This window comes from Ricinus communis, chromosome 7, assembly GCF_019578655.1.
Source record: "Ricinus communis isolate WT05 ecotype wild-type chromosome 7, ASM1957865v1, whole genome shotgun sequence".
NCBI classification, from domain to species: Eukaryota; Viridiplantae; Streptophyta; class Magnoliopsida; order Malpighiales; family Euphorbiaceae; genus Ricinus; species Ricinus communis.
The window spans coordinates 13,063,178-13,074,139 of NC_063262.1; the positions used below are offsets into that span (position 1 = coordinate 13,063,178).

At 34.2% G+C, this 10,962-nt stretch overlaps 2 protein-coding genes across 3 annotated transcripts; both read left to right on the top strand.

Moving 5' to 3' along the window:
• The first annotated feature begins 537 nt into the window (after nt 1-537).
• Nucleotides 538-8,045, top strand: LOC8281219. Of its 2 annotated transcripts, XR_001535013.3 has the most exons (11): nt 538-660; nt 1,036-2,421; nt 3,882-3,987; nt 4,098-4,183; nt 4,509-4,741; nt 5,831-5,917; nt 6,013-6,112; nt 6,240-6,441; nt 6,550-6,605; nt 7,030-7,207; nt 7,716-8,045. XR_001535013.3 is itself a non-coding variant. In XM_015717505.2 (10 exons), the coding sequence occupies exons 1-10, from the start codon at nt 616-618 to the stop codon at nt 7,138-7,140; spliced, it is 2,412 nt and encodes an 803-aa protein (XP_015572991.2). In that variant the 5' UTR covers nt 538-615; the 3' UTR covers nt 7,141-7,431. The 2 variants fall into 2 exon arrangements, 1 of the variants encoding a protein (XP_015572991.2); XM_015717505.2 differs by lacking the exon at nt 7,716-8,045 and having other exon boundaries at nt 7,030-7,431.
• A 320-nt stretch (nt 8,046-8,365) lies between these two features.
• On the top strand, nt 8,366-10,023 carry LOC125370736 (nuclear pore complex protein NUP214-like). Its single transcript, XM_048377418.1, has 2 exons — nt 8,366-8,781; nt 9,828-10,023. The coding sequence occupies exons 1-2, from the start codon at nt 8,366-8,368 to the stop codon at nt 9,853-9,855; spliced, it is 444 nt and encodes a 147-aa protein (XP_048233375.1). The 3' UTR covers nt 9,856-10,023.
• Nucleotides 10,024-10,962: the final 939 nt, after the last annotated feature.

Sequence of the window (10,962 nt, forward strand, 5' to 3'; positions counted from 1 at the left end):
GTATATAATAAAAAATCTTAAAACTATATTACATAATTTATATAAAATATTAATAATTGTAAATAATAATACTATAAAAATAAAAATAAAACTCATTCTTTATCACTATAATTATAAATTAAATTATATAAATATAATATATAAAATAAAATTTTTAAATATAAAATAAATAAAATAATTATATAATAGCATGAGTAAATTATGTAAAATCTTACTTAACAATAATTTATATAATTACATTAAATAGAACTCTAATAAAAAATGCATGTTGTTTGGCTCTAGCTTATATAGTTAAGAATATATTATAATAATAAATATTAATCAAATAAAATAATTTTACGATATTAATGGTAATTTATTTTTTATATATACCATTTATTTGGAAAAACGTAATTATGATTTTATACACACTTAAAAGCATGAGCAAAATGTTAGTAAATGAGTTAAAATTGTTTGGTGTGAGTGAGACGAATCGTGGCTAAATCTTATTCCTCTTCTCGGAAACGGCACTACAAGTCGGGAATTCTGTTGCGTAATTCAGTCACCATTTACCAAATCTCCTTTTCTAATTCCAGTAACATATTTATTTTTTCCCTTTTCTTCTTCCTTTTCTCCATGAACATGAAAAGAAAGAAGCTTCTTCTCAATGAAAAAGTAGAGGTAATAACATAAAATCTCCTCCTCCTCGTTTTCCTAGTTCTTTTGTCGTTTTAACTTGAGCTTGTCTTTGCATTCATGTATTTGAATTCCAGATTTTAGATTTACAATAATTTTAAATTACACGTAGTATTTCAAATTCCCATGCATGGCATTTGGTATCTATGTTTCAAGTTAAAAAATTCCAAATCTTAGCATCGAAACATAGTATTTTTGGTCTTACTTTATAGTCGTTTCCTGCTGTTTTTTGTCGTTTCCGTTTATGGATTTTCCTTTTAATATAAACGTAACGTGGCGTTTTCTCCAGAATGTAGGTACTGTTTGATTTTGATTTTGACTTTTTTTTTTCGGGGCAATACATTGTTGCAATGGTTTTAGGTTCGGCAATTTGAGGAAGGGCTGCGAGGCTCATGGCACCCCGGAGTGGTTGTTAGTGTCTCCAAGTTCTGCCGTTCTGTTGAATATGATGAACTCTTGTCTGAAACAGGGAACTCGAAGCTCATTGAGTCCATCACTGTCACAGAGGCAATTGAAGGGATTCATTGTCGCCGTCCAGCTCCATCAGCATATCGCGGGCGCATTCGACCTCTGCCTGAATCATCTGATACTTGTGAAAAGTTATCTTTTGGGGTCTGTGTTGATGCCTTGTTTGAGGATGCATGGTGGGAAGGTATAGTATTTGATTGTCATGATGATGCAGATGAACGTTTAGTCTTTTTTCCTGATGAGGGTGATGAAAAGAAATTTAGTGTGAGTCAATTACGTATAACTCGAGATTGGGACGAGTTCTTGGGCATTTGGTGTGACCGCGGTGTTTGGATATTGGTGCAATTAGCCATGGAGCTTGAAGGAGAAGTCTCCAATTATGTAAAAAAAATTTGGTTATACTTGCGGTTCAATGATGAGTTCAATAAATCGATATCAGATTGGACTTGTGGTGTCCGAAATGTGTGGAGGAAGTGCTTCATGAATTCTGCTAATGACACTGGAGCTGAATTCAGGCGGCAGGTTCTTGGTAATCAAAGTTTGTCTAATGTCATAGAGAAAAATGGATATAAATTAAAAGACACCAGTCATGAAATGATAACTTCAAGCTCGTCCTTATCTTCTCGTAAGGAAAAAAAAAATGGTCCTTTGACCATTGATGGATCAAGCCAAAATATAGAAGAGAAAGATTCTCCTCCTCAATGCAGTAGGAGGCCTTTGGAAGTAAGATATAGGTCAATTAAGCAAATATTAACAAATATGACTGTTTCTATATCTTCTATGCCTACACATGATAAGCAGTCTGCTAAAATTAAATCAGTTGAAGACAAGGCAACATCTGAAGGTGATGAGAATGGATGCTTTCTTGGCTGTTCTAAACAAGAGAAGATTGATCATATTAGAGGAAGGAGAAATTTGACCAAGTCTAGACGAATGACAAGAACTCTTGCTGACCGCAGCCAAAAGGTACTGAGAAAGAGTCCTCTGCATGATATTCTTCCTGAGCAGAGAAAGCACTCATCAACGAAGATAAGGGTATCAAAACAATTTCAACAGGCAGGTTCAGAATTTAAGCCTCGATCCAAGGTCAAGGTGGAAGAGGTGTTAGATGCCATTAAAGCAACTAAAAATATGTTGTCTCAACCAGGGAAGCGTAAAAGGAAAAGGAGAAATTCTAGCTTAAGTGACACCATATGTAGTTTTTGTCACTATGGGGGAGATCTTATTCTCTGTGACAAATGCCCTTCTACATTTCATTTGGGCTGTCTTGAACTTAAGGTGCATCTCTTTCCTATATGATCAATTTTATTTCTTTTCTGGATTTTTGATCATGTAGGAATTTAATTGACTTGCTTTGTCTATGATGTTTCAATACATAAGTTTACAGTGCCATGATAAAGACTTTCTTTTTTTTCTTTTTATTTCTGAATTAACAAAAAAAGTCTTAGTAGCACAAAACTCTCCTCTACAACTTTATAAAACAACAGCTTACTACCAACTTTCTGCACAGCAATAGAAATACATACAATACGCTTCTCAAAGCAGTACAACTCATATAGATTACAACCAACAATTTAAAGCATTTTTATTAGGTTCTTTTGAGTTGGAAAACCTAAAAATAGTAACATTTCCGATCATTTGTAAAGTATCACATTCAGTGTACTACTTATTGGAGAATAGTAACTGGTTCCTTACCTTAGGATGCAGTAAACGGAGGCTGTAAATGCCAACTTCTACTTCTAAGCTGAAATTTGACAAGCTTGAAGTTGGTTGTGATTTCTACATCTATATGTATAGGTTGATAGGTCTTGCTTTCGGCAATTTAGATGTCCTTGCATATAACATGATCTGCATCATATTAGTTGAAGCAGGCTCTTGGTATTTTTGCAATGGTTTCTTTTCCCCACCTATAATTTTAACCTTCAAACCTTATTTTCCCTTGGATGGCACATATTTAAATATCCTTTTAAGGCAAACAAGTGTTTTGGAAATTTTTTTATTTCTGAATCAACTACTGATAGGGAAGCAAAGTACTTTTATCCTTGTTAGCTTGAAATAGCTTTACTCAACTAGTCTTTAGTCTGAGTCATATATTTGTTTCTCCCTTTTAGCTTTATATGGGACTGAGATGGCTGTTTAGCTGTTAGGATAAGTAAGAATTGTTAAAAAAAAGGGACGAGGAATCACTGATTTGGAAGGGTGCAAGATTATTGGTGTACCTTGACTTGAAATTGTCTTGGAATTTCTTTTTTCAATTCTGAATGTTCTTTAACCAATTTACAGTAGAAGGGTTCTTAAGTTTATGTTTAGCTTCAGAAACTGTGAAAGATCTACTTCTACATATCCTCTTCTGCAGTTCAGTAAATATACTCGATATGACTGTCTACTTGAATTTATTTGCACTTGTTAAGGTGTACAACTTTTATTTTGTTTATGCTAATTGTTTGAACAGATTGTATTCCCTTGCGTGTCTAAATTAATCTTCTTGTTGATAATATAAAGATATGGGTATTTTTAATTGATTGTGTAATTATCAATTTCTTTAGTAATTGAGCCTGTACTTTCCAATTTACATATGAAGGCTAAGATTACACTTACTATATGCCAGGTATATTTATGATGCATGTATAGAGTTAGTTATTTTATGACATTCTCTATTTCTTCTATTTACTTTTATGAAATTAACTAGGTCAGAATATCCTCCTTGCTAATGCTTATTGCTATTTGGCTCCTTCTAGGATGTCCCACTTGAGAACTGGTTTTGTCCATCATGCTGCTGTAAACTTTGTGGTAAAGGTGACTCTTCAACTTCCACAAATGCTTGTTTGCAGTGTGCCCGAGCATGTGAGTCTGTTCATTAATTCTTAAAGTTGTTATATCTAATACATTTTTCTTCAATCCTTCCTCTTTTAAGTTCACTTTGGCGTTAATAACTTCAGCATCTTTCTTTGCAGATCATGTACATTGCCTGACTAAAGATGGATGTCTGCTTCCTACAGACTATCCATCAGAGAACTTTTGCAGCAAGTCTTGCTATGAGGTATAGTGCATTAATTTTGTTTTAGTTTCTTCAATAACAAAGATTTATCTTTCAGAAGTTGTAATTCAAGTGCATTTAGAAAGAATTTGGTAAAAGTCAACCCGCCCAACCCATTCGGCCTGCCTCAAACTCTCAATTGCATTTTAATTTCATCCCTTCTCTGAGCTCCCTATATCATTATCTAAGGAATTAATACAGTTACCTAGAACAATCATTCACGCAAACGCACTATTTTTCCTGTCTGAAATTGCTTAGCGGGTTTCTTTATTGCATGATGTCATATATTAGCATGGATAAGGTCACGACCCTTCTTATTTGTTCTCAGCTATGTGCCCAACTTCATCAACTTTTGGGAATTTCGAATCCCACCTCTGTGGATGGCTTGACCTGGACATTAACAAGATCATCTAAAGATGTTTACAATTTTCCTGGTATGCCAAGAAGTAGTACCCACGTCAAATCATTTCAAATTCTCAGGGTTATGCACGAGTGTTTTAGATCTGTTAAAGAGCCTCATACCCAGAAGGATATGGTTACAGATCTGATTTACAATTCAGGGTAAGATTTAACTTTTGCATTAAAATTTTTGGATTTTGGTGGCTTCAAGAAGTGACATGATAATCAAAGGGACAAGTCGGCCCATGTTATTTAACATCCATGTTTCATCACATTGTTGCTTAAAGTTTCTATGAAGAATGACTACTTATTCCTCATATTATGCCTGAACTCTTGAGTTCTGTATATGCAATAAAGTGAATAACATAATATCAAGCTACATTAATATAGATTAACTGAAAGCATCAATTTATTATTTCTATTATTGCCTTTGTCTCTGATCTTTTTGTTGTATACTCTTGGTTGTCCCTAGATGTTGGTATAAACAGACATGGGTTTGGGGTTGGGTCACATGTAAGGTGATATGGTTTGTAGCCATATCAGTTGTCATGGGCTTAAAATAGGCTTATCACTTATGTTGTAGGGATTCAAAGCAATATTTTCTGTTAATATTGTTTTATTAAATTAGGAAAATTGCACTTAGATTCCTTTGGGGTGATCTCGTTTCAGGCCTCAGGATTTCGACTGTTGCATCATTGACTGTAACTTTAAGAAAAGTTTCCAGTTTTTGTTCTTCCATTAGGCTCCCTTTTTTCTTATCTATGAAACTATTACTCATTTCTGAATAGATCCTTGCAAACGAGCTCCTTAATTACAGTTCTTCATTGGTAGAATAAATTTATTGGTTTAATTGTCATATAGAACAACTATTAGTATATGAATTTAAGGTAAAGGGTCAAGCTTTTATATCAAACACTAGCCATTTTTGTAGTTCAGAGGAAATACAGCACTTTGGAACTATAGCTTGATATGACATTGATTCAATGCTTGGGGTTTAAATCTAAATGAAACCGAAAGATAAGGGGTCTGGTTGTAATGTTCCTTATTCCTTTCACAATGGTTGACATAAAATTAGCTTTGCTGAATTCTTTGTTGGATTAGAGCAAAACAATTTGAATAATTTGTAGAAGTGGAAATGATATATCAGTATATACCAGTTGGCTTAGAAATTTGGTAGATACTGTTAAGACAGTAATTTTTCATAATTTAGCTTTTCGTATTGAGTTTTTTCTTTTGATCTTTATTGTTCAGGTCTAAATTTAAAAGGTTGAACTTTCATGGATTTTATGCTGTCGTTTTGAATAGAGGTGATCAAATTGTATCTGTTGCCACTTTGAGGTACTTATAAAGAAAAGTTACTTCTGCTGCTTATTTCTGCAGTTTTTTTCTTTTTTGGTTTTATGCCTCATCTAACAGCTTAATTTGGTTTTCAGAATCCATGGACTAAAGGCTGCAGAGATGCCCCTAGTTGCTACACCCTTCAATTTTCGTCGACAGGGAATGTGCCGACTTCTCATGCAGGAGGTGTTGAAGGTGTCTTACACATTTCATTATTTATTCCGTCAAAACCTCGATAATTTTAGCAAAGTCAGTTTTGAATAATGTGTATGACTAGATTCAAGTTGCATTTGGTTTTTATTTATTCATTTTTCTCTTTCAGTTGCTCAACAAATTTCGTGTTGAGAGATTAATCTTGCCGGCAATACCTCAGTTGAGAAAGATGTGGGAAGCTTCCTTTGGATTTTCAGAAATGCCGCTTTCAGAAAGGCAACAACTTTCAGGCTACTCATTCGTGGGATTTCAGGGGACTATGATGCTGCAGAATGTTCTTACAAGCTCTAGGATAACACTGGAAATAAACGGTTTGGATTCTTTTTTTTCTTAATGATTGAAATTGAAAGTTTTCGAGAAAATTCAATAACTTTTCTTATTTTACATTTGCTTATTTTTGTGTTTGTTTTACCTTGCAGCAAATTCAGAAGGAATGTCTCAAGATTTGGAAGGAAATTCATCTCGTATATTTCTGGTATTGTCTATCTGCCTATAATATACTTCCTGCTGCTGCAATTCATTTTGAGCCTATATTAGATTTTCATTGTATTTACCTAGTATGAATCATTGGTACTTAGAATTCTGTCAGAAAAGATAATGGCCTGTGCCCTGTTATTTATTTGCACCATTCTGCTTTGATAGTTTATTATGACCATAATCTCCTTTTGTTTTACTGAATATTCATCAAATGTAGTTATGTAGAAATTGCTGATGTTTTTTGTGATGCACGGTGAATCAAAGTTATGAAGATGTGATTTTGCAGTCATAACTCAGCCATTTTGCTTACTAGTTTTAACATAGGAACCTGGATAAATTAACTCTACTTAAAGTTGGTACCTGGCTAGACATCCAATATAATAAACATTTTATATTTGAGTTTTCTTGTTTCTCTTTTATAGGAGTGTAATTATGTGCCTAATGACGAGAGTAGATTCTCTGGCATAGTTTATGAGCACAAGGAAAAGGGAAAAATTATCGGCAAGGAAAATAATTTCAATGCTGCAATGTGAAAAGAATGAATGCTCAAGGCTACAAGCGAAGGCGTGTTCTGGTCTGGAGAGGCTGAAGAAACAATGGGTAATTATTAGATATAGAAATCAGAGATGATCATATAAATTGTTTTTGAGCAGGTGCTTACCAGTTTTTGCAGGGGGATTTTGGTGGGAAATTTATGATTGCAATGCATGAGTTCCCTTCATTGAGTGCTGCTGTGTAATGGTCAGTATGTAGATTGCAGATTCAGATGAATGGGAGTTTATCACAATTAATTTAGCACTCATATTTTCTACTCCTTATTATAATATGGTTATGGTAAATGTCTATATTGATGGAATGCAATTGTTCCAAATGAAGACTTTATGCATATGATGGGTGCACGTTTTGCATTTCTCCTCCTAATCTGAACTAATATTGGTTTGACTTGCTACTTTATGCTTATTGAATAGCGTAGCTAATTGTTATAACAACTTCATAATTTTAATTTGTGATAACTATTTTGGAGTTTAGTACTTCTACTAATGCAATACATTTGCTGATATTGCTGAGTTTTCTTCCTTTTCCTTTCTTACTCTTAATTTCATTTCAGTACTTAGTCATGGGCTATTTGGTTGGAACTTGGGTACAAGGTTATTCCTTTCTTTCAGAAGAAAGCTTCATGCAGGCATAAAATGAATTTCATTCAAGGTATAAAGAATGACAAGAGAGTGATGAGAAAGTGAATGGCGTCTTGGACTATAATGCATATTTTCAACTAGTACACCATGGAATTTTCCCAGGTTACATGGACAATTTAGCAAGCTGACTAGATGTGGATCCTCTTAATTGACCATTTACTTCTGAAGAGATTGTAGTAACCTTTAACTAGATGTGCTCAGGGAAAGCTATCAGGTCAAAATGGTATTTCTATTTGTTTTTATCTCTTAATGATATTGTTGATTATGATGAAATATATAGGACATAGTTTGGTTCGCGAACTGGAATAACTTAGTAGAAATCACTTGTTGACTTACCTCCCACCTCAAAGCACATCGTTTCATCATTTAAAAAACCCTAAATTAACTGCTCAGCCCCTAACTCAATTGCTCCTAGAGCAATCCTGGTGGTTCATTTGGTAATATAGGAACAAATCAAGCAAGTTCTCCGTTTACGACGACTGTACCGAGTGAAGAACTCTTTAAGCCTGCATCATTTAGCTTTCAATCTCCACTGCCTTCACAACCATCCCCTCCATCAAATATGGGTGCATTCTCTAGTGGTTTTGCTGCTAAAGCATTTGCTCAAGCTCCTGCACCTAATGAATTTGGCCAGCCTGCGCAGATGGGAGCAGGACAGCAAGCACTAGGATCAGTCCTTCGTTCTTCTGGGCGGTCAAGACAGTTTGGCGCTGGTTTAATTGGTGGCTTTGCTAGTGCTAGTTCGATGGATGGCTTTTCAAGAGCCACCACTGGTGGCGGGTTTGCTGTTGTCGCGAGTGGCGGTGGCTTCCCTAGTTTGGCCTCAAGTAGTGATGGACTTGGTAGATTTTTAATGTGGCTTCAGGTGGCGGGGGATTTGGTGGCGTGGCTTCAGGTGGCGGAGGTTTACAGGAGCTGGTGGTGTTGGATTTGTTATTATTTTTTTGGGCAAAAATGGTGGTGGATTTGTTGCGGCAGGTAGCATTCTTTCAATTTAACTTTAATAATGAAACTGATTTAGGATTTTTTTTAATGATGAAACGGTGTGTTTTGAGCTAGGAGGTGAATCAGCAAGTGATTTTGCTGACTGAGCATTTTTTTTTTTAATGTTCGGGGCTCCAGTGACGTAAGTAAAAACAACCCTTTCTTTCCCCAGATTTCTAATTTAGAAAACAAAATTTGAGTCCAGTAATTAACGTGAAAAAATTGAAACTTTTGGATATTTTAGAAGAAACGCCAAAGTTCAGTTCTTTTTTTTTTTAGGTCATTAGGCCTTCATATTGCAAAATAGTTATTCTATCTAAAAATATTTTTCACATTTAAACTTGAATTAAAATTAAGAATGATTATTTAATATGGAATAGTGAATCTATTATAGAATAGAGAATCTATTCCTACTCTATTTCTTGCTATTTATGAACCAAATGAGGCTAAATGGTAAAATCTTTTTTAGAGTGAGAATTATGCTTTAGTATTATTTTCACATTTGAAGTCTTTTGATGTTCCAATTTATCTCTAACTTTTGCCCTATTAGCCTCTGTAATTTTTCCTATAAGGTGCTATCTAAGATCTTGTTATAGAGGATTAAGCCTTGGCTTGGAAGACCGGCACGATCTTTTCAATCAATTTTTGTTTCTGGTAGAAACATTCATGACAACATTCTAGTGGCTCATGAAGTCTTTCATGCATTGAGATCTAATAATGAAAATTGTTAGAGGCATGGCAATCAAGTCAGATATGTTAAAGCTTTTAATAGGGTGTGTTGTAGGTTTCTTGAATTCACTCTAATCCAAAATGAGCTTTTATCCTTAATTTGTTCATTGGTTATGCAATGTGTGTCCGTTGTTTTTTATTCTGTTATTATTAATGAAACATCTATTGCCTTCTTTAGGCATCAAAGGGTTTAAGAAAAGATGATCTTTTATTTTCCTTTTTGTTTCTATTTGTTTCATTTCAAGAGGTGTGCTAAAAAGGTCTTAAGCTCAACAGAAGATGTATGGTTCTCTTATATTTTCTTTTTGCAGACGAAATGTTAGTATTGGGAGAAGCTAGTCCAATGAAGGCTAAGAGAATTATGATCTTGCAGGCTTATCATAAAGTCTTTGGTTAGGCTATCAACAGCAAAATATGTTGTTTTCTTTAGTAAGAGCATAGATATTGGTGTTAGACATGTAATTTTGTCCATATATATATAAATGGAAAATAAGATAATAAAATAACAAATTCTTATTGATGGATGAACAAATATACAAACTTTGAAATAAAAGCTTTAGATTGAAAGCTTTAAATAAAAGAAATATAACTTACAAGAGTAGTTGAATAAAAGAGAAAGGTGGTTTCTCACTATCACTCTCACACTCTCTTTTCTCACTATATTTGATTTGAAGAATACAGAGTTTGTAGCTGTTATTTTGATCATCGCTTGGCTCATTATAGCTTGACCTCGAGCTCGATAATTTTTGCTTTGGATGCTCTTCATAATAATCGTTAGTTAGGGGCCTCCACATCTTTTGAATGCTTTTGATAATGGAGTGAGGGGCTCCATGTCTTTATGAGGAATTGTTATGCTTCCAATCATAATCTTTTTCTTTAAAGTAGCACTAGCGGTCGCGAGTCTTTTATCTATTTTCTTTCTTTAAAGACTTTTTTCGGGTTCAAGGTTTTTACAAAAATATCATTTAATGGGTTTAAATATCCCAAAATAGTCATCTTCATTCGAGTCACTATCTAGATCAATTGCTGCTGAGCTGGTGCTGGAAGAGGAAGATGAAGTTTTAGATTTTCCTTTTGAAAAGGTGGTCTCTGATAACTGTTTGATCAATTGTAAGAAATCTTCTGTTTGAGCCGCCGCTAGCTTTGGAATGATGAAAGACTTTTGTGCCAGGAAAGTGGTTTATTCTTTTGGAGGTGGCAAGAAGCTGTTTTTTGAAAGAAAATTTTGTACCATCTTTAGAGATAATTTTTCTTGGTGGTTGAATTTATCCCAATAGTAAATTTGAATTTTTCTTTGGAGAGAACGAAATAGAAGCCACACCCTACAAATTAGTAGGAGAGCAGCTTGAGAAAAATGTCAAGAATATTGTTCAGCAGAATAATTTCTCAAATACCTATCTTAACACAATAGGAAAACAGCTTGTTAGGATAGAAAGCCAAATTCAA